General features: G+C 39.0%; 1 protein-coding gene across 2 annotated transcripts; it reads left to right on the top strand.

Moving 5' to 3' along the window:
• hsf2 (heat shock transcription factor 2) lies at positions 1–22,850 on the top strand. 2 transcript variants are annotated; one of them, XM_016997543.2, is made up of 14 exons: positions 136–273; positions 7,499–7,612; positions 9,311–9,419; positions 10,079–10,206; positions 10,367–10,491; positions 10,727–10,802; positions 12,812–12,873; positions 12,986–13,070; positions 13,796–13,959; positions 14,567–14,830; positions 16,316–16,421; positions 19,363–19,416; positions 20,610–20,694; positions 22,161–22,850. In XM_016997543.2, the coding sequence occupies exons 3-14, from the start codon at positions 9,389–9,391 to the stop codon at positions 22,448–22,450; spliced, it is 1,470 nt and encodes a 489-aa protein (XP_016853032.2). In that variant the 5' UTR covers positions 136–273; positions 7,499–7,612; positions 9,311–9,388; the 3' UTR covers positions 22,451–22,850. The 2 variants fall into 2 exon arrangements, with proteins under 2 accessions (XP_008118339.2, XP_016853032.2); XM_008120132.3 differs by lacking the exon at positions 7,499–7,612 and having other exon boundaries at positions 1–273.
• Positions 22,851–25,289: the final 2,439 nt, after the last annotated feature.

The raw sequence follows: 25,289 nt of genomic DNA, 5'->3' as shown, positions 1-25,289 counted from the left end.
GGGAGAGCTCGCGGGCTCTGCGCGTGTCCCGCTCGCTGCGCAGGCGCGGGCTCGCGAAGGAGGCGGGGGCAGCGATAGCACCACTACCACCGCCAATACTACTACTACTACGGCCTCGGTTCGTGCCAGTCAGGCACCATGAAGCAGCAGCCGGTTGCCTCCTCGGCGGCAGCGGCCAATGCAGGCGGCAACACCGCGGTCCCGGCCTTCCTGAGTAAGCTGTGGGCCTTGGTGGGCGACGCGCCGAGCAACCAGCTCATCACCTGGAGCCAGGTAAGGCACTGTTTTGCCTCCCTTATCCCCCCCCCCCCCAGCCCATAATAGTTCTTCCCTTCGGTCGCACAAAAGGCCTTGGGGGGAAAAAAGAAAGGGGCGGGGCCTGGCCTTTGGGGAAGGGGGCGGGGACAGGCTTCCGTCACGTGTTTTTATTTTCTAACGGGGACTGGGTTTTGCGGCTTCTGTTGGCAAAGGACGCGTAGGCCTTTGCTACCCCCGACACCAGTGACCTGACCACTACTCCCCTTATGAGACCGCCTCTTTTTAGAGGATCAGGTGAGGGAGGGAAGAAGCCATCTGTAGAAAGTGAATGCGAGACACTCCGGACGTGACTGGCATGGCCCTGGGTACACTTGGTGCGGAAATGAAGGACACGTGTTTGACGTATCCCCCAACATGTTTTCTTGCGCTCGGCCTCATCCATTGCAGGGACAAGGCAGTGGCTGTTCGCGTGTAGGGAAAATGTCATTTGCGAACACTCCTAGGGCCCTTCCACACAGCCCTATATCCCAGAATATCAAGGCAGAAAACCCCACATTATCTGAGTGTGGACTCAGATAACCCAGTTCAAAGCAGATATTGTGGGATTTTCTCCCTTGATATTCTGGGATTAAGGGCTGTGTGGAAGAGCCCCCAGATAATGCTAGGTTTTCAGCCTTGATATTCTGGGATGGAATGGCACCCAGAATATCTCTCCGCCCTCGGGAAATGAGTGTTGGGTCTACACGCAAAGTTAAAAATAGTATTAAAAGCACGTGTCACTTTAGCCCTGAGTATTTGATGCAGAAGCTCAGGGCCTTTCCACACAACCATATATCCCAGAATATCAAGGAAGAAAAATCCTACAATATCTGCTTTGAACTGGATTATTGGAGTCCACACTGCCATATATTCCAGTTCAAAGCTGAAAATGTGGCATTTTATTCAGCTGGGTGGAAGAGGCCTGATTCTGAGAAAGTGTGACTTGTCCACAGTTATCAGGGGCAAAATGGGGATTCAACTCGTGGACTCCAAAATTCCTAGTCCACTATGGACCCTTCCACACAGCCCTATATCCCAGAACATCTGCTTTGAACTGGATTATCTGTGTCCACAGATAGTGTGGGATTTTCTGCCTTGATATTCTGGGATACAGGGCTGTGTGGAAGGGCCCTAAGTCTTCAGTGATTGGGCTCCAGTCAAAGTTGAGTGCTTGCTGACCCTCAACCCATTTCTCTAAATTATTGGAAGAATTAAAGAGCTTCATTTTGGTTAGATCATAACAGCAATGGATTTGATCTCAATTATATGTAAGCAGGCAATAGAAATATGGATGAAGAAAGGAGAAAATTCAGCTGTGTAGAAGGGGCCTCAGACCATCATCTTGGGAGGTTGCTGAACATGTCCCTTCTGAAGTTTCTGGTTCATGCATTAGCAGGGTTTCATCCATGCTCTTTTGAGCAAACCAGGTCTTCTTAAAGGCACACCTCTAGTATTCGATGAGGATGAAACTGCCAAAGAGATTTCTCATCGCATGAATGCAGAGTATGACTCATTTCATTAGATATTATGAGTCTAGTTAAAATACTATATAACATTTTGCATATAAAAATGATATATAGTGCTAAATATTCATATTTTACAGTTCTATTTGAGTATAGTTTACATGTTGGGTGGAGTATTAGATGGAACAAAATGTGGCTGGGGGGGAGAGAGATTATAGGTATATGAATATTCAGTTTATTATTTTTGCTCCAGAAATGCACATGAATGTCATTTCCCCAAGTCCCCAAAATATTAACATGAAAGCATTTATAACTGTACCCATGAATCAAAACCATTATGTCAAGAAAGTGGCATAGTGCTGCTTTGGTTGCAGGAATATAAAATATATCCACATGAGCAAAATATTTGTTGCAAAAAGTATTCCGAAATCATTACATTATATTCTTTGTCCTTGCTTCTAATATAATATCAAATACTGTGTCTGTTATAATGGCATCTTGTTTGTCTTATGTCTTGTTCATATTAGAAGAGAAAACTTGGATGGTACATTTTCACACATAGTCTTTGCATGACTAAGCTAAATAGTGTCCAGATATTAGAGCCATTCATTTCTTGTTCTAGTGACACACTCCCTACCATGCCAACAGTCACACTTTATTTTTAGTATATTATGATCTGTTGGATATATTCATTTTACTTGTGCCTGCCTAATACTTTGTTTTGAATGTGTTAAAATAGGTTCTTTATGTACTTGAAAATATTAGAAAATAGATTTATATAGTAGTTCTGTCTCCATCAAGTTGGTATAGGATTGCTACTAAATCACTGTGCTAGCACAGCACAAGATACACTGATGAAATGTATATCAGTGCTGCATACTTTTATCTGTAGTTGGATCCAGTAGATGGAAGGATGTCACTGGCACAGGAAACTGGGTAAGAGTTGAGAAAGTGTTAATCACCGAGTTGGATTAGCTTATGTCCCATGTGTTGATATTCATTGCTCTTTTATGTCAAGTTAATAGTATGTCTATAAAAGGTGTTGTTGTAAAAGAAAATGCTCCCAGTGACTGGTCCCCCCTGCCGCTTTGTTTATAGGTAATGTGAAGCCTTTTTGATAGGATTGTTACATGCCTTCAAGACATTTCCCATTTATGGTGATCCTGAAACAAACCTATCGCAGGATTTTCTTGGCAAGATTTGTTCAGAGGCGGTTTGTGCCTTCTCTCTCATCCTGAGAGAATGACTTCCTGAAGGTTTCTGTGGATGAACAAAGCCCAGAAATGGTCTTCAGAATCATAACCCAACAATCAAATGACTTAAGCTATATAAAACTAGTTTTATCGTGGTGTAGCAATGAGCTGCATTAGATTATAGACTTTTGGATTGTATTGGCTAAGACTGAGGAATGGACCAAGAACTCTGCAGTTCAGGTTTTGGATAGTGGCTCATCTTATAAAACTGTTGTCATATAGATCAATTTAACAATTCTTACATGTTGTACCATTACTATTGTCCAATTCAGTATCAGCCAGGATTCTACATCTTGCAGAACAGCCATGGTCTCCAAAAAATAGTGACTGTCAGATATCAAAGGAAAGTGTGGCCTTAGAGATGTGATTGGACTGTAATTAAATCAGACCTCACCATTGGCTCAATTGGTTGGATGTGATGGAAATTGGTGTCAGCTAATATCTGGAAACCAGCATTTCTCAACCCCTGCCTCAGTGTCTTCCTTTCACAATCCTGTAACAATGGAATCTCAAGTGGTAGGATGTAATACTCCTAAAGGTACAACATCACTTCTAGCTCTAGGACTCCAGGACTGTCAGCTGGGAAGTGCCTTCTTGTACTGTGGCTTTTAGTGTTCTGTGCCCTTGCCAAAGCCTGGTATTCTTCTTTTCTCTATTTCTCATTGTTTCCCAAGTGCAGATTTCCAGCCTATTACGTTATTTTTAGATTCCTCTGCTAGTATTCCTACCTTTCCCATGATATCACAGTTTTCCTTTCTCTGACTTGTCGGTTTAATGTCTCTTGGTCGTCCATTTCTTCAAAGTTTATTTTTTAATCTTTTCTTGCTGTTTCTCATTCTTTTAGCTATACTTAGCCCACTGTTCAGATATCTTACTCCCAAGGTTCTTCATGGAACTGCTTCAAAGATAAACTCCATAGAGCTTCACAGTAGAATGAAAACTGCTGACAAAGTGAAATAAAATGAATCTATCACAAAGACATAATTTTGTCAGTAGAGCCCATGTGGGATTTTAATTTCAAACAAACTAGCCACTTTTTCTTGCCTCACAGAAACTGATAACATTATTTTACTAGCTGAAATAGCTTCTTTAGCTCAGTGAATCTGTATTTCCTATATTAGACAAATTAGTAAAATGAAAGTACCACATACATTAGAGTCTCACTTATTCAATCTTCGCTCATCAAACGTTCTGTATTATCCAACACAGTCTGCCTTTTAGTAAATGTTTTTAATACATTGCAATGTTTTGGTGCTAAATTCGTAAATACAATGATTACTACATAACATTACCGTGTATTGAACTGCTTTTTCTGTCGATTTGTTGTAAAACATGATGTTTTGGTACTTAATTTGTAAAATCGTAACGTAATTTAATGTTTAACAGGATTTTCCTTAATCCCTTCTTATTATCTAACATTTTCACTTATCCAATGTTCTGTTGGCCCATATATGTTGGATAAGCGAGACTCTACTGTATATTGAAGTACAAGTTAGCTTTACATATATATATGCCAAGGGCAGGATTTGGGGTCAAAGATCATTCTGTGGAGAGATGGAAATGCCAAAGCCACCTCAGATGACCAGCCGCTCATGATCGTCACCCTTTTCCCATCCAAGCATTTAAAAAGTGTCACCCTGATGGAGGGAGTAGAGAGAGCCAGTGCTTTTATGGCACATACTAAATTCATACCTTTCACCATTATTTTCAGAGAAGAGAATGGTTCCTTTTTTTACAAAAAGAGCTAAAGTTTAGTACACTGGTGGATAAGTCAACTCACGTATAGGTCTTAGCAAGCAGGTATGATGAAATTCTAATTAGTAAGTGCTCTAGAGCACCAACCAACTATTGCAGGTGTATGTACCTTCAAGTTGTCTGTCAATCTACAATGATCCCATGAATTTCATAGGGTTATCTTAGTCAGGGAATACTGAGAGATGCTTTTGCTAGTTACTTCTTGCCTATCCAAAAAATATATTAGTAGGATCTGAATTTCATTAGTTAGACAACTATTGCTCATCTCAGTGAGACAGTCTTCTGTCAATGGTTGTAGCCAGCATTGACTATGAATATAGTCAGGCACACATTTCTACTTTTATTACAGCTTATTTCATATGACATGAAATAATGCTTACCCTTGATTTTGTCCCCAGATAACTGGCTGCCAACGGAAGGAATGAAAAAAAACCCTCTTCCCTCTAAGATAATTAAATTAGCAACCCAATGAATGTTGTATTTATGCTCAGTAGGGACTTAGTGCTGCATTTTGAAGTCTAATCTTTACTGTGATGAGTCATGGGCCATGTAGTCCCGTTTCTGGCACTGTTGTGCCAGATGAGGAGGAGAACTTGGGTTTTTCGCCGTTTCAGTCAGAATTGGAACTTTCCCAGCCAGATTTGGAAACCTTGCACCTGCAAGAGATTTGTCTTCCAGAAGTCTGTCAAACAAGCCCTGAGCCTAAATCTCCTACGTTTTCTCGCCATGATTTTTGTAAACAACAGAGAGGAGTCGATCAGGCGTCTCGCAGGAGTGCTAGGATAGCTGCTAAGCATTCAGCTGATTAAGCCTGCTTCCCATGGGAAACTTTAGGGAGTCATGCATCTGGACTCAGAAAATAGCTTTCGTTTCTGGTTCTCCAGAGAACTGCTCTTGGGCGGGAAAACGGGACCCTATTTAGGTGTTTTACCCACAAAGGGATCTTGCGGAGTCAATTCGTCAGCAACCGGAGTAGCGTGTGTGGACAGCTACTCCGCTTCCAAGCCTCCGTTCCTGTCGCCAAGCCTTCGTTCCCAGCTTTGTTTACTCCACGAATCCTGCCTTGCTTTCTAAGACTCAGCCTCGTCTTGTTTCCCGGATTTTGCCAAGAAATTACCACGGATCTTGTTCTTGTTCCTTGTTTCCTTGTTGCCTTGAATCAAGCCTCGTTTTCCCAAGAATCAAGTTACTTCCTAGCCTCGCTCAAGTTTCACGGACTAAAAGACCTTGTCATCTCCCCTCACTTTGCCTGGCAAAGTGAGTGTTTCGGTTATTGGATTACAACTTTGGACCTTAATATTTCATATTGGACATTGTTTCTTTGGACTAATTTTGACCTTTCCTGAAAGGTCTATTTCTGGACTATTTCATACACTTGCTTTTATTAACTTTATATATTCCTTCAATAAAGATATTAGTTAGATTCTGGCCTCTGTGTATGGTTATTGGTGCTCTGCAGCCTGGGTCGTGACATTACTGTATTCTATCTCTTTGATTTATTCTGTCTCAGGAGGATGGGAAGTAGAAAGACAAAAAGGTCTTAGGGTGGTATGCCCCATTTTATTGATTTCTCATCTAGTGGACCCAGAGTGGTATGCTTTTGCTGAATATGATTAGAGACATCAAGCTGAAGAAATAAAGTATATGTCTGATGGGCCTTTTAGTGATTGAAAATCATCTTGTTTCTTTAGGAACATAAAATTCATTACACAGTATATACATTGTTGAAGTATTTTGTTTGGTTTATAAAAATAGTTTTGTCAGAAAATACAAATAGAGTAAGATTTTGATTCAGTCAGTCAAAATGAGTTGATTTGTTGTTCAAGTAGTGAAGTAGAATTAATTTATGAAGACATTCAGGAGATGTAAATTTTAAATTGAACTAATAAGATTGTTTTTCTTATAGTTCGTTTTCTTTAATGAACACATTTTTACAAAGCAGGTATATAGGTTAAACTAAAACATTAGATACATGTAAAATTCTTACTTTAATTTTGAAAAATAGGCAATTTCATCCAAGCTAACTTGAGTGATAGAAAATACTGGAAAGATAGAGATTTTGAGAGAAAATGCTTTGATTTGAACCAAGCAAACATTACCATATATACTTGACTCAAAAACCCTCATTTGACATATACTTGGGTCAATGGGGTACTTCTGTCTGCCACATCACCACAACTGCATATGTTTTATGTACACAGCCTGCAGAATAAAAATTAATTTCCTGTCTCCATCAACGCCTGTTAATATATTCATAAAATCGAATTAGATGTTGTATAATTAGCATTCATTATAACCTGCTTCATACAACATAAGAAATGTCTGCTCATTCAGCAAGTCGTAAGATTGCTAAGGCTTTTGTTAGCGGCTAGAATTAGTCTGCTTGCTTTGCCATACTTATTGTCTGTATACTTGTCTAGTCTTTGTCTCAAACTCTTCAGCAAGAACCAGTGTGGCGTAGTGGTTTGAACACTGGATTGACCATTCTGCCAGTATATGTGTTTTTGTGTTTGTGTGTGTGTGTGTTAAATACGATTGGGGTGAGTGCTAGAAATATTTTTTTCCCTTTTCGCTGGGATTATATGCCCCTAACCCTCCAAATGTGAAACTGGCTCTAGTCTTAAATTCTTAAGATCCACAAAAATTAACAATAAAGTTTAGTTCGGATGCATCAAGTTTACTATATCAGTGTCCAGTATCTCTGATGCCAGTTTAATCTTGTCATTTCAGATTTGTTATATGAAGGACTGTTCATTAAGATCGTGAAACTACTGTTGGATCCAGTTTATTTGAAATATTATCTCCATTTATGAGCCCATTAGAGTGTTAAGATCATCTGGAGAGGTCTGTCTTTCTGTCCTACAACCTTCCCAGATTCATTTGGTGGGAACTAGAAGGAGGGCCAGGGTTCTCTCCCTAGAGAGGCTAGCATGGCCCTGTTCTAGACTCTGTTCCCCTGAGCAAATCAGGCACTTTTTATCCTGTCAGTCTTTTACAGGGGTGGACTTCTTATGCTGTATGGTGCTGTTTTAAAGGTTTGTATAAAAGCTCATGAGAGTTCACCGTAGAAGTACCATAACTGGGAAATGACTTGAAGACACACAACAGCAACACATAGTCTTTGAATGAATCTTTAATATCTAATGTTTTAACTTTAGAAATAATTGCTCTTTAAATCTTATATTTGTACAGTACTTTTATCAATGCTTTTGTATAGTTTTATTTTATATTGTCTTTATTATATTGTTAGCCATGTGAAGTCCCATAATTGGGAGAAAGGCAGAATGTAAATGAATAATAATTGTCAAGGACAGAACGCCACAAGATTCAAAGTAACAGAGTTTATTAGATTACAGAACTCAAAAATGCCCGTAAAACACAAGGGCCAGGCAGTTTTTGCCTTTAGGAGCAAAAAGGGGCAAAAGTAAATGTTCAAAAGATAAACCGGATTAAACCGGAGTTTAATCCGGGTAAAAACAAACTGCTTGCTTCAGCCTGGGTATAAACGAAACGAAAGCCAAGGAACAAAAGATACAAAGAATGCAACTAATTGGCAGCAGATTCCTCTCTGCTGCCAACACTGTGCTTAGAGTAACTTGCGTCGCTCCCCACACACACACAGCAGACAGGATCTCCAACACGAGTAAATCAGCCAAGGATTGTAGCAGTTGAGTAGACCAGTTCCGTTCCGTAGATCAAAGCCAGAAGCAGACGTTTGTAGTTTTTCCAAGTCCAAGAAGGGGGGAAGACAAGCCGTGGTCAGTTCAGTCCGAGTTCTCAAAGCAGGAGATGGCGTCCGTCAAGAAGACGACGGAAGGTCAAGCTAATAAGAGTAAGCACAGGTTTGCACAAACAAATGCCCACACAATCCCTCCCGCCGTCTGACCCTGGATTCCAATCAACTTACGTCACAGCACAGGAAAGCACACAAGTCTTCAGGGAAGCGTCCCACACACACACGGATCCCAAGCGTTTGCCCAGATTACCTTGCCCAACGCAATTTGCAATTGCTCTCAAGCCCCATTTTATGCCAGTTACAAATCTTCATCACTGTCAGCTGTCCTCCTTAACCCGGGCGTTTCCTCATCACTTTCCTCGTCAGAGCTGGAACACCTCTGACTACGCCCAACAGCATCTCCAGCTGTGGATCCCGTCCCATCCCTCCAGCTAAACCATGGGTCTAATCCTGAAGGTCCCCATTCATCTTCTGTCCCATCATGGCCAGTGGCACCCACTTCCTCCCTTACCCGAGTCCAATCCATCTCATCCTCCTCTGAGCTAACCAGCCCCTCCTCCATTCTCTCCGTAAACCCTTCGAAAGACTCCTCGTCAGATGGTGCTGCAAATATGTCTCGCAGTCTTTTTCTCTCTCGCTCCTCGAGAGTATCTGACTCTCGAGGAGTCTTACGCCCACGTCTGTCAGTAACAGAGCCATGAGGCTCAATCATAACAATAATAGTAGTAATAGTAGTAGCAATAATAATAATAATAATAATAATAATAATAATAATAATAATAATAGTAAATGTTCTTCACTTTCAGAATGGGCAGAGTTTCCTTGTGTTGGATGAACAAAGATTTTCCAAAGAGATTCTTCCAAAGTATTTCAAGCACAACAACATGGCAAGCTTTGTGAGACAGCTAAATATGTGTGAGTTTTATGGCGGTATATAAAATTGCTTCCAGTATTATAATCTTAAGTTTCAAATATAGAACTTTAAGTGTAAATTAGTCCGTAAATGGACTTCCGTCTTTATGTCAGCAAAACGTTTTTCTGTCACTTAGATTTGATAATCTGGGTGCAACCAGTGTTGTATGACATGCAGCTGCAGTTCTTTGGCTAAAATAGTATGTGAAAAAGCAAACAGTAAACATTTTGCATACTTTCAGTAACCACCAAAAAAGAAGATTTGATTCCAAAAATGGTTCTTAAGGAGAGAGTAATTTCCTTATTTGTAGGCCTACATGGATATATGGTTTGATCTTTAGCCATGTCTGTCACCTAAGCATAAAATTAGCTTTATAAGGGACTTTAGAATAAAAGCATGTGTTTAATTGTTTTGTGGAGTAAAACCCATGTTTTTGGCTAAAATTATTTAGAATACAGAAATTTTGATCTGTTATAGCAGTGTCAGCACTGCGTACAGAGTTGATTTTATTCAGCTTTATTCAGCTTGAGCCTCTTTCCAGATAAAAGAAATTTGTTACTTTGTTGTAAACTTTGGAAATTTTCACTTTACTATTTGTGGCTTGTAGCCTTCACTATCCCAGTAGTTTTTGCATATTTTATTCTATTTTTTCTTCTTTCAGATGGCTTTCGTAAGGTAGTCCATATTGACTCGGGCATTGTTAAACTGGAAAAAGATGGTCCTATTGAGTTCCAGCATCCCTACTTCAAGCAAGGACAGGAGGATTTACTGGAGCACATTAAAAGAAAGGCAAGTGAGAGGTTTTGTAAAACCTTATAAAATTTGTGTCTCATAGCATTACGGTTTCTGAAGATTATATCAGTTTGTAGCCTGGCTATTTATTAATAGTTTATAGGAAGTAATAACATTTCCATTTCAAAACATCCATTTCTGATGTTAATTTTTATAGGTTTCTTCTTCAAGGCCTGAAGAAAATAAAATTCGTCAGGAAGACCTGTCTAAAATCATAAGTAGTGCACAAAAGGTTCAAATTAAACAAGAGACGATTGAATCTAGGCTCTCTGCTTTGAAGAGGTAAATATTGTGAGAATGCAGTGTAATATGATTTACAGAAGCAGAGGAGAGCATTGTAATAGGGAAAGCTAGCAACTTAGTATCTGAAATCAGTAGTTTTCCAAGCCTAAACCTTCCTGCTTTGTCCTAAAATAGTCTCTTCACTGGTTATTAATACCTCTTTCAACTACATTGACAAGTGTTTTATTGTGTTAACTATTCTAACTCATTACACTGACTAAATGTTTTGAAACAGAGAAAATGAATCTCTTTGGAGGGAAGTAGCAGAACTGAGAGCAAAACATCTGCAGCAACAACAAGTTATTCGAAAGGTAATTATGTAACTATTTCAGTTCATTTATAATTTTTTGAAAACCCTTCAGCATATAGTGTAAAATTGAGGGTGGGAAGCAGTTAAGTTTTATTATACAGACAGTCCCCAAGTTACGAACAAGATAGGTTCTGTAGGTTTGTTCTTAAGTCGTATTAGTATGTAATACTAATACAGATACATTATTTAAAGTTAACTCCAGGAATATATCTTCTATATAAATAAAAATGTAATGTCCGTCAGTGAGGGACCTCATATCTCCCCAACTACTCTATAGATTGCAATGAAATTTGGGCACAACATAGCATTCGAACTGCTGTGTGTTTTTAGCCTACTCTCACAAACCTGACACACCTGAGAAAGCTAAAATCGGACCCCTAAGCAATGACCAATCAGTCTCCTCCCTTATCTACCATCCTAACAGATGGCTCCTCCCCTTAGCGATGGCCAAGCACTTCCCTCCTCACTTAGCAACTGTCGTAACAGACGGCTCCGCCCCTTAACAACAGCCAAGCAGTCTCTACCCTTTAGTAGCCAGTGTGGGCGGGACCGCAAGGGAAGGCTAGGCCTACCTCCTTGCCACTCACGAGGAGCTATGTGAGGCTGAGGCTCTGAGGCCTAGCCATGAAAAGGGTGTCAGGAGGGAATTCAGAAACTGCTAGCAGCAAGGATGTTACCCATGGGACACACGGGTGTTTTACCATCCTGTGGGAGGCTTCTCTTTCTATATCTGTAGAAGGTCCAGGGTGGGAGAAATAACTTTTCTGCTACAGGCAAGTGTGAATGTTCCAATTGGCCAACTTGATTAGCATTACATTGCCTTGCTACTTCAAACCTTGGCTACTTCCTGCCTAGGGATTCCTTTGCTAGGAGGTGTTAGTTGGCCCTGATTGTTTTATCTCTGGTATTCCAGTTTTCTGAGTGGTGTTCTTTATTTACTGCAAGAATTGTTGTAATTGGCTAACTTGATTAGCATTGAATAGCCTTGTCGCTTCTGGTGTGAGAGAACTGGCCGTTAGCAAGGACGTTGCCCAGGGGACACCCACATGTTTTACCATCCTGTGGGAGGCTTCTCTTTATATATTTGTGGAAGGTCTGGGGTGGGAGAAATAACTCATACAGTAGGGTTCCGGTTAACCGAGACTGTGTATTATTCGAGGCACCGGTGGGGGTGCCCCTCCCTCTCCTTCTCTTGAGTTTGAGAGAAGGAGAGGCAGAAGGAGGGGGAAGCGCCCCGCGATCGCTGCTTACTAGCAACACTTGTGGGGTGCTTCCCTAAACCAGATTGCTGGGAGGGATAATATGGCCTCCCTATTATCTGAGCAGTTTGGTTATCTGAGATTAGGCCCGCCGGATAACCGTACTTCCCTATAATACTAAATATTGTAAAAAGATATTCAGAGTTCCCTTTGTCACCAGTGCTGGAGAGCTTTAACTATAGAGAGATTATTTCTATCATTTTATTACTGGCCTCAGGGAGTATTTCTGAGTAAAGGAATTTGGGAGTTAGTCCCATTGAACTCAGTGGGACTTGTTTCTAAATGTGAAAAAAGAATGCTGGCAGGTGCAGATCTGTATTTTAAAAAAACATATTTGGGGTAGTTGGTGGAGCTGTTCTCCACTTTTTATTGTTCTGGTTTATACATGTCCTGTAAGTGATTCTGCTGCTCTTATTTTGACTATTGGTGATAGACTGCACATAGCTATTATAGGATCATTTAAAGTAGAATCCCATTTTTCCAGCTCAAGCTGTATTGAATAATTTATTGTAGATATGCTATTGTATGCTGACACTAAAAGTCTGTGTTTCTCCAGCTGTTCTTCACAATCCTCTCAATACTGATGCTACAGGGAGGTGGGGCCTTCCATCTAATCAGAAAACAAGGCAGGAAAGATGGAGTCTAGGCAGAGTCATAAAAACATTTTTGACAATAGCTCTTTTTTGTTAGCTGCAGAGTACCTTGTATTTAGGATTGTAGTCTGAGACAACATTTCTGTTTTCTTTTCCAGATTGTACAGTTCATTGTTACTCTTGTTCAAAATAACCAGCTTGTGAGTCTGAAACGCAAACGGTAAATATGCTGAGAATTTTAAAAATATCATACAGTTTGCTGTAGAAGGAATATATTATTTTTAACTTGTTTCAAACATTTACATTATGTTTATTTTTATTTTCTGATTTAGTCCATTGCTTCTGAATACTAATGGAACTGCAAAGTCCAACCTGTTACAGCAGATAGTCAAAGAACCAACAGAAAACAAACACCATGTGAGTTAATTCTGAAACATACTTTCATAGGATAGAGAAGGATGTGAATGCTGTTAAGGAGAGAGAGAAAAAAATACATTTAAAATGGGGACATGGAGAAACAAGTGTTATAATGGCATTTGTGGTGTAGAGGAGGAGACAGTGGTCTATATTTTCTTGTCATTCCTATTTAAAGAAGCTTTTTTATCAGTGGGGACTTATCAGTGTGTCATTCATCATTCAACAGTTGATTAAGACTGTTAGGGTTGTGACTCAGCAACAGGATGTCAGCCAATGAGTGCAATTCAAAACAGAAGCTTTTTCATAATTTTCAGTTAGTTTGTACATATACTACTGACAGAATGTTTCCCTCCTATATTCTGAAATGGAACTACAGAATCACTCCGTATTTTGTTACAGTGACGCATTGTTGTGTAACAGAAAAACATAACTCATATTTCACTCCCCCAACCATGCAACACCTTACAGCTACATGTAGCCCGTTTTTATTTGATATATAGTGGGGTTATATGCATGAATGTCTTTGTGAGTGTTCATTTGAAAATGAGATTTCCCCTCTAATTGTTATCTGTTTGCAATGTCATTATATCTAATGTTTCTAACTCCAACTTTAACCAATTTTAACTTGAGCTTATTAAATTCAGTATCTTGAAATTTTGATATTTTTTTTCTAAGAGAAGACTAGCTGTTTTTCAAAAACCTTGATAAAATTATTCCTTTTACAGCTTATAAATGGTCAGGTACAGCACAATAGGACTGATGGTTTAAAGCAGAGAGAACAGATGTCTGATGATATTATTATTTATGATATCACTGATGATGATATTGGTGATGAAGAAAAGGCTCCAGATACTCCAGAAACCAGTGAAGACACTGCTTCAGATTCCAAGTAAGGTCCTTCTTTAAGTTAGGCACTAAATGTGCTTGCTTACTACATCCATGCCTCTTCTGTGTCGCATTGTCTGTTCATGACCAGACATTCTTCAAAAGTTTATTTCAAAGATATATAAATTATTTGCTAGTGTATTACATAATTTGAAATGAAAATTGACTCAAATCTTCTATCAGCTTTAAAAATAGCTCATTGAAAATATCTGTTCTTAATATCAGCAATCAGAAAGCATCAAAGAATAATCAGAAAGACTAGGATGTGGAACAGCAGCTTTAAATCACAGGAAAGGAGATTTCACCTGAGCATTAGGAAGAACTTCCTCACTGTGAGAGCTGTTCAGCAGTGAAACTCTCTGCCCCGGAGTGTGGTGGAGGCTCCTTCTTTGGAGGCTTTTAAGCAGAGATTGGATGGCCATCTGTTAGGGGTGCTTTGAATGCAATTGTCCTGCTTCTTGGCAGGGGGTTGACCTGGATGAGGTCTCTTCCAACTCTATGATTCTATGAGTCTTAATGTAAACAATTTCTGAATGTTGTCTTCACCAGCGTTTCAGAAGAAAGGTTATCATTACTTAATCTTTACTTGTAACCTTACATTTGTATTGCAGCTACAGTCCTGACATTGTAATAGTAGAAGATGACTGTGAGGATGACTATGTACCTGTTATTCAAGAAAATACAAATGCTGAACCAGTCTCCATTCCATCTCCTGAGAGTGTCGGTCCTTCCACAGATGACACAAGCCCATTAATGTCCAGTGCAGTTCAGTTAAACAGCCAGTCAGTCTTAACAGCAGAAGACCCAGTCTCAATGATGGACTCTATACTCAATGAGAATGGAGTGATTTCACAGAATATCAACCTTCTTGGAAAGTTAGTCAATTTCTTGAACCCATATTTAAACATTTTGTACTTTTTCCCTTAATATTTTGGTTTTCACTGGCATGAGTGTTTTAAATTACACTTGATCTCTGATAATACTGGTTTCTGAAATGGGTATGATGAATGAGATTGAGATCTGACTTCAGTATTCACCTGAGCTATGAATTTTAGTAGCAGTTCTGAAGGTCTTCAGCAATATCAGTTCTGTGGATATTATACCAGGCATTTATCATTTTCAGAAGTTTAGAGTTATGTTGTGCCTGTTACCCATTTAATTTTAAACAGTTTTATTGAATGTCCTTGGCTTTACATGGTGCCTTTTATACCATTCCGTGAGGAGCTTTGAATGGTAAGAGCTGAAGAGAACTCTTGTCTTTTAAAACACATTTTATTAAGAATAGTATAATAGCATTATCCCCTCCCTATCCTTCCCAATGCAGAAAACATTCCATGATTCAAATAATTTTTTCAAATAATCAGACAATTACTATAAAAAAACAACATCCAGATGCCTTTCAGAATATTGAGTTTCAGTAGTGGGCCATGTCTGGAATTTACATGTGTCATATTATTATAAACCTGCAATCTCAAAAATGTCTTCAGTTATTTCACCTAGTTATGGTGGAATTTTTGTGTCAGCTTTCTTAACAATAGAAAGGATAAACTTGATAAATTCTTCAAAGTCATTGCAATCTCCATTTTTATATGGGAAATTTTTATTTCCTTTATCCTAAATGGATAAAATCCGTATTTTGAAAGCATGTTTTGATAAGCTGTTTTGTTAATCCAATAAAGAACTAAAATGCAATTATTTTAGGGAAGCCCATACATCCTTCAATGTACAAACATTATTACAGCAACAAATTATTATTGCTTCTGTGTGATTTTAAGGGGTACAGATATACCAATGATCTCCTTTGCCATGACAGACAACAGCTTTATGGGAAAGATCACAAAATCTTATCCATCTTTATTTTTCAGTGATCTGTACTCTGAGCTTAGCTTTCCATGCCTTTATTGAATCCATATGTATCCCTATGATTGTTTTATTAATCTTAGAGGCCAGTTCCTTAATTCTGTAAAATGTATCAAGGGAATATTTCTTAAAGGTTGTAAGGATGGAACTATATCCATATATAATCTGGAGGCAAACATGAATTTGTTCAATCAGGTAGTGGTATAGTCTTCCACTTTTTCTGGTAGTTGTCCTTCTGATACTCCTCTGCCATTTGTGGACGGTTGTCTGAGGCTATAGAAATCCTTCAAAAAAATGTAAGCTTTGAAGTAATAATTTGGTTATCAGGATAAAGAAGTCTTGTGTTCATTTTTTTTATCATGCCCCTGAAATAATTGTTTTTTTCTGTTGTGATTTGAAAAGTTTAAAATGGCATGCAAAGTTCTATACCTTTTTTTATTCACTTGTACACTGAATTCTTTCAAAAACAGACTTCATGGATTATTTTTATATTACTTTAGGGTGGAACTCCTGGATTACCTTGAGAGCATTGATTGCAGTTTAGAGGATTTCCAGGCTATGCTCTCAGGACGGCAGTTCAGCATCGATCCAGAACTTCTGGTTGATGTAAGTATTCACAGTAAATATTTTTTTGGCTTCTGTTTTCTATTTCATTAAAATTTTGTGGAAGAAGACTATATGCTTTCATTTTTTTTCCATGAGAAATGGCTCTTCATTATATAAGACTTTACCACTTCAATCCAACAGTTCTTTGCGATTTGTGTGACACACATAAATGGATTATCTTTGCCTACATAGTGTATTATTTGGAATTATCTAGAACTTTAACATATGTTTTTGGCAGTGACCTTGCCCATCCCTTGCTTCTTGCCTATACTTTCCTTTTTGTTTGCAGAACTATTCTGACCTTCATTTTTTTTGGCCATTCATGACAGTTCTCTTGGCTTGATTTTTGAATTGTGTTTTGGTTTTCTTATTCCTCTTGTTTTCAGCTTTTTTAAAGTTTGTATTTCCTTACATTGCAATTTGAATGATTACTTCAGCTTGGTTTTACCTGCATTGTTCCTTAGCTACAGAAAAACTCTCTCCCTTTGGCAACCTATTATGGCTTCTTTTAAATCCTTTTAAAAGTGCACTACTTGTGAGGCTGAGATCCTTGCGAGAGAGAGACGTTCCTGGTGCCCCTATTTCTAGGTAAAGGACACATTCATTGCAAAGCTTTCTCCCCTCAAGAACAGAAGAATCAATCTCAAGGCACTTTTGTATGAGCAGACCTGGTAGGTCTCTTCTAAGCCACCTTCATTGGCTTCTGCATCTGCCTCAATCTTCCTGGATCCCAAGAACACAACTGGATTGTTCGTTCCTTTGGAGGGCAATAAAACTTCACAGAAGATGGGATCCCTCATGGATTCAATAAAAGTAAAATCTAAATATTGTGCAACTGCTAAACATCCTTCTATTCTGAAAACTTGTCATGGTGCTGGCATGCAGTCTGAGATGCTTTGACACCAGACTGTTTTCTTAAATAGTAGGACTCCACTCTACAGCACAGAAGTGAAAAAAGCTGCCCAAAAAATTGAGGCATGTGAAGAGTTCTCAACTAGAATCATAGTTTTCTTATCAGCCTATCTCGGAACAGACTTGTCAATCCATGAGATTCATATTGGATCCAGACAAAAAGGGTCTAGTCCCTGTAGAAGTAGATTATGTTCATTCTTCCCTAATGGTTAGATTAAGACCTCTCCTACAAGAGCCATCTGGATGTGTTCAGGTTGGTCCTCCATCATAGGAGGATCTTATTGATTTGTCTGCTTTACCAGCATCAAAGGTCACTTGTTCCAGTATTCCCTCTTCAAGAGATGCCATCTCCAATCCAAATTTTGGGAAAGAAATCATTTCCTGTTCCCATTCTGTCTTATTGTCCATGTTATCGTTCACCCCCTCCACCTCGTCATTTACCTCATAATTCATGTTGCTGTCGCTAGTCCCTTTTATCTGGCACTTCTGCTTCGTCCTGTACGCCTTGGAAGAAGTTATGACCAAGGGTCTGTCCATTGCCAGCATGGTCAGTTTCTTGAGGGCCACAGCACCAAGAAATATCATTACAAGCCATTGACTTCCCCCTAGTTTCCAGTTATAGTATTATCTGTCTTTTGGCTGCAAAGATACTGACTGGCATAACAGAGCAAGGGTCTCATCCCTGTATCCTGATTCCACAGCTCCTGACATTTCTGAAATTGGCTTGTAGATTGTGGTGCTTTCCATCAAAGGATCAATCGTTTATATTGGATTTTGTAGTCTGTTTCTGAATGGTTATTGCACCATTAAAAATGATATTCTGTTGTAATTGGAGCACTGCAGTCAGGCTCCATCAGAAAAATCATACCGCCTCTTTTTGGTCTCATTGGGACAATGTGGTTCTCAGGCTAGCTTTCTCTTTCCTGCTCAAGGTAGTTTTGGCTTTCTACATCATTCAGGACATGGGCCCTAGCCTTCTGTATGGATAAGATGCTGTAATTCTCAAAGGCTCCTTTTCTGCTATTCTAAGAGAAATTGACTTCTTCTCTCACCACAATATTTTTCACAATGGGTGGTTTTAGTCAACTGGCCAGAAAGGACCCCCCCCCCCAAGACTGTGTCCATAGACACTCACACTCCAGAAGGGTATGGCTGCAGCAGTAGCTATCTTTCTTAATAGTGTGTCCCTGAAAGAGATCTGCAAAGTATCAACATGGTTACAGTCCATGATCATTTTTCACTTGAGAGTAGATTTATGGTCCAGGACTGGTGCCATTTCCTGCTTAGCATCACACTCCCTTTGACTAAGGTTAGTAGCTTGCTAGTCTCCCACTTGTGTGTCAGAGACCACAGAGAGCAAGAACAGGTTGCACACCTGTAGTTGTAGTTCTTTGGGTGGTCATCTGTGAACTCACACAATTCCCTCTCCTCTCATTATCGTGTTCTGCTTCTTCTTAGATACTTGGCTCCTGCTGCTTTTGCATCCATGCAACAAGGTTTAGGCAGGAAGTGAGAGGATGAGATGCCTAAGAGTGGGTAGTGTTACTGCCGAAAATCTTATGTAATAGCTCTTGAAGGTACTCAGTGATGCACTCCACAGGTGCAAATAACAGATTTGTGAGAGTTCACAGAAGACCATTCAAAACAGGTATAACATAACTTGTCTTTTCACTCTGCTGATAGAAGTAGCCTCCACAGCAGAATTGGGAGGTATACAATTCTCTCCCTCCTCCCAAATTGCTCCTAAAATCTGCTCTGAAAATTAAAGAGACTCAAAAATATTTACAGTGCCCTGGTGACTCCAGCAAGGAGAAGAGAAAGCCCTTCTGCATTAGCAAAAATATGTTAGTATGATATTGGATTTAATCCTAAAGTTCAGAAATACCCAACAAAATAGAAATGTGTTCTTGAATGTTACTGTAGAGAATTTTTATTATAGGTATAAAATACTAATTTACAATTTAAAAATCATTGACTCCATATTGTGAACCCAGAATTTTAAATCGATGTATATTTTTTTCTCATTCAGCTTTTTTCAAGTTCTGTGCAGATGAGTCCTACTGGTCATATCAATAGTGCAAAAGTAAGTTTTAACTTAGCATAGCAATGGCAAACGTTATGGCCAATTATTCAGTTAACACATAGGGTGTTGCTATATTAAGTTTTTGTCTTTATCTTCGCAAAAATGAAATGTTCACTTTTATGATGTTGCACTTTTACTGTTTGCATTTCTCTGCAACATAGAAATGTGATGCATATGCAAGCCCATCTTGTCTGAAATTTATTAAAGACTAGCACCAATGTTTTAACATCAAAAAGTATACTGTTGAAAAATAAGAAAACACTCAAGGTGAGAGCTGGCTAACATGGAATCATTTAATAATAATGCTTCACATGCATCATTTTACATGTTTAAATGCAAAATTGCATCATTTAATAATGTTTCACATGAAGTTAAGTATATGCTGCTAGTAGGACAAAAATAATGGTTTACTGGGAGTTGTGAGTATAGAGGTATTATGATCTAGAATTCAAGTATTTCTCAATCCTGTCTGCTAGTTCATTTTCCCCTATGAACCTGCACGACCTCTTCACTCGTCGGGGGAGGCCCTCCACTCGCTCCCACCACCTTCACAATCTCGGCTGGTGGGGACGAGAGAGAGGGCCTTTTCCATCGTGGCCCCCCGGCTCTGGAACTCGCTCCCCGGGGAGATTAGGCAGGCCCCTACCCTCCTCTCCTTTCGGATGAGCCTGAAGACTTGGCTCTTCCGGGAGGCTTTTGGTGACTGATCTCTGTATCATTGACCGGCTGTCCATTTCAGTGAACGCCTTCCCCAGTATTATAATGGCACTTTATAGCCATTACAGCTGAGTAACCTCCTTCCCTTGATGATATGATTTATTTGCACTCTTAGCACTTTGGCCTAGATTCTTTGAACCTTATTCATGATTTTAACATTTTATCTTGTATGTGGTTTTATGACTTGTTTTTATGGTTTGATTATTGGTTTTATTGGTTTCTTGTCTTGTTTTTATTGTTCTATTCGGGCTTGGCCCCATGTAAGCCTCCCCGAGTCCCTTCGGGGAGATGGGGCGGGGTATAAGAATAAAATTATTATTATTATAGTGTTCAGAAAGTGGCAGTTTTCCTTTATAAATATCACTGTGTCTTCTAGACATATAGTTCATATTGTTTTAAAAGTCAGTTCACAATATTTTAATATTACCGATTTAATATGAAGTCAAATTTGTATAAATCATGCAATCTCGTCATAGGTAGAAACAAAGGGAATTGAAACTGTGAAGACTAATGGTGCTCAACGGACAACACAAGATGTGCCTAATTCTAAGCTCAAAGCAGGTTAGTACATGAATATAAGCAAATCATAGAATCAGAGTTGGAAGAGAGCCATGCAGGAACACACCACTCCCGTGAGATGCTTATCCAGCTGCTGCTTAAAAATCTCTGAGACAGCATATCACTGTCAAACTGCAAAACTATTAAATGCTAATCAATGTGATTAATAATTACAATGTTCACACTTGCCACCAACAGACAAGAGTTTTTTCTCCCACCCTGGACCTTCCACAGATATATAAACCTCCCTTGCCTAGTTTGCAATAAACCTTACAACCTCTGAGGATGCCTGCCATAGATGTGGGCGAAACGTCAGGAGAGAATGCTTCTGGAACATGGCCATACAGCTCAGATAACTCACAGCAGCTGCTTTTCCTAATGTTTAGGTGCAATCTCTTTTCCTACAATTATAATTTATTGCTCTGTTTCCTGGTCTCTAGAGCAGCACAAAACAAACTTGTCTCTCAGCCACCTTTTCTTCAATCTAGACATGCCCCAAGTCCCTTGAAAACTCCCTATAAGGCTTGGTTTTCAGACCTTTGATCATTTTAATCACCTTTCTCTGAACACCATATTGTAAATATCCTTCTTAAATTGTCGTTCCTAGAACTAGACACAGATGAAGAAGTCTGATCAAAGCAGAATACAGTGGAGCTATGACTTCCCTTGGTTTAGACACTATACCCTTGTGGATACAGCCTAGTGGCTTTTTTTTTTTCCTACCACATTATACTGTTGACTCATATTCAGCTTGTGGTCTACTAAGACTCCAAGATTCCTTTTACATGGACTGTTTTCAAACTAAATGCCACCCATCCTATATCTATGCATTTCATTTGTATTGCCAAAGTGTAGTACTGTACATTTCTCCCTGTTGAGATTAAGTTTTGGTCCAACTATCCAATCTGTTGTTTTGGATTCTGATTCTGCCTTCTGGGAGCTATCCCGATTTGATGTCATCTGTAAATTTGATAAGATCGTGAGTAGTGCTGGGGCCAGGACAAAACCCTGAGTCACCCCACTGGTCACTTTCTAAGATGAGGAGTCATTGGTGGGTTCAGCCAGTCAACCAATTCCTAATCCACCTAACAGTAGCATTTTCCAGCCCACATTTTACTAGTGTTGCAAAAATGCTAGCTTGAGCATAATTCAGCCTACTTAAAAAAGTATTTTTCATGAGACCTGAACATTATAATATGAATAAACATACTATTGTATTTCATGTCTCTTGAGTAACAAGTTGTATATTGTAAAGCATATTTTCAAAATCATTTTTGTTCAGTCTTATTTCTGTAGGAATAGGCAATTTTGCTGTTGTTACATGCTTATGTTTTATTTTGTGCCTTGTGTAAGCCAGTCATTTTAGGGAGATGGTGGTGGGATACAAGAACAAAATAATAATTATAACATCATTATTTATGCCTTTGCAAGAAAGATGGGTGATCTCTTTTGGTTTTCTTCTTCCATAGATAAACAGCTCATTCAGTACACTGCTTTCCCTCTCCTTGCACTCCTTGATGGCAGTCCAGGCTCAGCAGTGGAAAGTACAAATGTTGCAACCGAACCGGTATCATCCTTAGATAAACCATTGGAAGTAGATGAACTGCTGGAAAGCAGTCTTGATCCTCAGCCAACCCAAAGCAAGCTTGTTCGCCTGGAACCATTGACAGAAGCAGAAGCCAGTGAAGCTACATTATTTTATTTGTGTGAACTTGCCCCAGTGCCCATGGACACAGATATGCCATTGCTAAATAACTAATGATAGTTAAAACAAACTATTTATTTAGGGTGTTGTTTTGGATTTATCTTTTGTAAATTGCATTTTGTGAGAACAACTACTGTGGAACCTAAAACAGTTTGATCACTTTCCTCACAAAGTCTGAGGTTTCTGCATTTACCCAGACCATCAATGTTGTATCCACACTATTTCATTACATTCTAGTGCTGTCATGTTTGGAATTATATGTATTCAGAATATAGCAGGTAATCAAATGCTCTGTATTAACCATTAACGGTTTTTCTTGTTCACTTTTGGTCCTGATGTATGACTGATGAAAGTAATTCTGGATGGAGGTCATAGCACTCCAAAGTTTTATTCTTCTGTACTTTGTTTTCTATTTTTACAACTTTGTTTAAATAAAACTGTTAAGGGACCAGAACAGGATTTGTAGTGTGTTATTTACCTGCTATTGAATTTATAATAGCTTTAAAGTTCAGCTGTTACATTTCATTATGGATATAAAAAAATCAAAACTAGATTATCACTGTAAGATTTAATAGCATCAGAGTTGGTGGGTGTCTTGTGGACTATAGAGTCCAACCCCTGCTGAATGCGAGATCTCAAGCTAAAGCATCCTCAGCTGGAGATCCTGCACTGAGCAGGGAATTGGACTTGATGGCTCATGAGGCACCTTCCAACTCCATTCTGTTCTTATTTTGTTCGTTAAAGAAAAACAAATCTCATGTTTTTGTTCCCCAACTCCTGAGGCCAATATTTGCTGGAGGATTCAACATTTGTCCACGCTGAGGACATTTGGCTAAAAAGTAGGCACAAATATTTCAAAAGGGGAAGAAGAAAAGTATTGGGCATCAATTCTTAATAGTTCTTATAGTGACCATCTGGAATAGTCAAAGAACCAAATAGAGCTGTACCTTCTACAGAAATGGTTATACAACCCTGCTGCATGATTTCCATTTTCTGTTCCCTAGCAATGGAAGCCTGGTAGCTCACAGGTGCAATTTCAAATGTTGTGCCATGCAATAATGAGATTGAGTAGGTCCCATGCAACAACTCTACTCTGGCAAATAACTTCAAAAGGTGCAATTTTCATTGCTTTGGGATGGGAATATACAAGCCTTCAGAAGTTGTTATGCTCAACTTGCAGCATTTTACAGATCAACTATTTAAGCACAGTTGTGGAGTGCACCCCAACCTGCCAACTCATGGGAAAATAACCAACATCTATACAATGCTAATCAGCCTACATTAATGTAAAATAAATTGCAGTAGATTGCCAAGACAGGCAATAAAATAAATTGGTTCATGGGTCAGACAATGTAGAGCCAGAAAAAGCAATGAACCGGCACACAATAATATATTTAGTCCCCATGTGACCAAGAAGGGAGTGGCCCCTGCCTGCATTGAGGTCCCTCTAAACTGAACTGCAAAAGAAACAATATTTGGTAGAAAATGTAGGTCTGTGTCTTCAGCACTGTATTTTTTCTTCTGTATTATTTTTAACATTATTGCCTGATGAAGCCAGTGGAACTTTGAAAGTGTGTGATGCTTTATGGACAACAGTAATACAATTCAAATTATAAAGTATATAAATAAAACAGCTAAACAAACATCCAGATAGGGAAGTTTTTAAAAGGACTGAATCAGATATTTCCCAGTTGCCATCTCTCTCCAGTCTTTTAGTGCCAGTACAGAAAAATTAAACCTCAAATGTTATTGTAAGATCTTGAATCAACAGATTATTAGTCTGATGCATTTTTCCCTGTCATGTTTTGCAATGATTATCTATAAAGCTACAATTGTATGCCCTTGTTCTTTCTCTTACCTCTTGCCAGCTCAAGATGCTCACTAAAAAGTGCTGCATATGTTTAACCAATCTAGTAAAAGAAAAATATGCTATACTATTACTGTGTTCAACAGGATTGGGCAAAAGGTACACAGGCAATCCCTCACCACTGGCTATGCTAATGCTTCCTTGGACTGCTGGGACTTGCAGTGCAAGATTATCTGGATATCCATGGAAATGATTAACATACCAGTTCAATTGAAATGCTCTCACTATGTATAAATCTTAATGACTGAATAGTTATGATCCCTGTAAGGGAAATTTCACCGTGTTTAGACCTTTACTGTGCTCAGACTGAACGCTCTATTGGAATGGATGAGTGACTTTATTTTGTGTAGCATGTCAGAAGATGGACTTATCTCTGGAAACTCTTGAGCCCTCTCCTCTCTGCATCTTGCATCTAATGTCCATGTCCGGCAGCAACAAAGAATCCATTTTTAGGGATGGAGCTAAAGTACTCCTGCCATAAACAGAATTCCTCCCATTTGCAGAAGAGAGTGGATTCATCAGAGGTTCCTGCTAATGCAAATTGTGATTGCTCCACACCACAATGTAGATTTAGTGGGTTGCAGAAGTAAGGAATGCCTAAAAGCCATTTCAGTTCACCAGAAACAATGTAAGCAGAATGTCATGACATCTGTGGTTTGTTTTTCTATACTGTGTGCATTTTGTCATCCAGCTGGGAAACAATGATGTATAATAAAAGAAACAACTGTACTACATCACTGCTATTTTTGTAGTTGAACAAAATGTGTCAGAAATTGGTTGAGGTGTGAATTTGTATTGCTTAAATAGCTTTTGACAACTTACTTTGAAAATGAGAATTACAGTGAAAATATAGGTATGCGCCAGTTTCCTTTGGTGCTGTTCATTATTTCCAAATGGTTACATTCTTTTACATTTAACTGTTTTGCATTATTAATGAACTAAATGTCAGAATTGCTTCTATTCTCCAGTACAGACCAATGGCAGAATCTACGATCCTGTTTTCTTATCTACAGATTGGCAGAGGGA

The sequence above is a fragment of the Anolis carolinensis genome, chromosome 1 (genome assembly GCF_035594765.1).
Source record: "Anolis carolinensis isolate JA03-04 chromosome 1, rAnoCar3.1.pri, whole genome shotgun sequence".
In the NCBI taxonomy this organism is placed as follows: domain Eukaryota; kingdom Metazoa; phylum Chordata; class Lepidosauria; order Squamata; family Dactyloidae; genus Anolis; species Anolis carolinensis.
The sequence above is the reverse complement of the archived record's forward strand: the minus strand, read 5'-3'. Positions and strand labels throughout refer to the sequence as shown.

Bases quoted from the DNA above. Each gene is read 5' to 3' on its own strand.
- hsf2 (XM_008120132.3), top strand. From the start codon at position 139: ATGAAGCAGCAGCCGGTTGCCTCCTCGGCGGCAGCGGCCAATGCAGGC. The intron at 10,492-10,726 runs GTAAATATTGTG...GTTTTGAAACAG, and splicing joins AGGCTCTCTGCTTTGAAGAG to AGAAAATGAATCTCTTTGGA. The intron at 13,071-13,795 runs GTGAGTTAATTC...TTCCTTTTACAG, and splicing joins CAACAGAAAACAAACACCAT to CTTATAAATGGTCAGGTACA.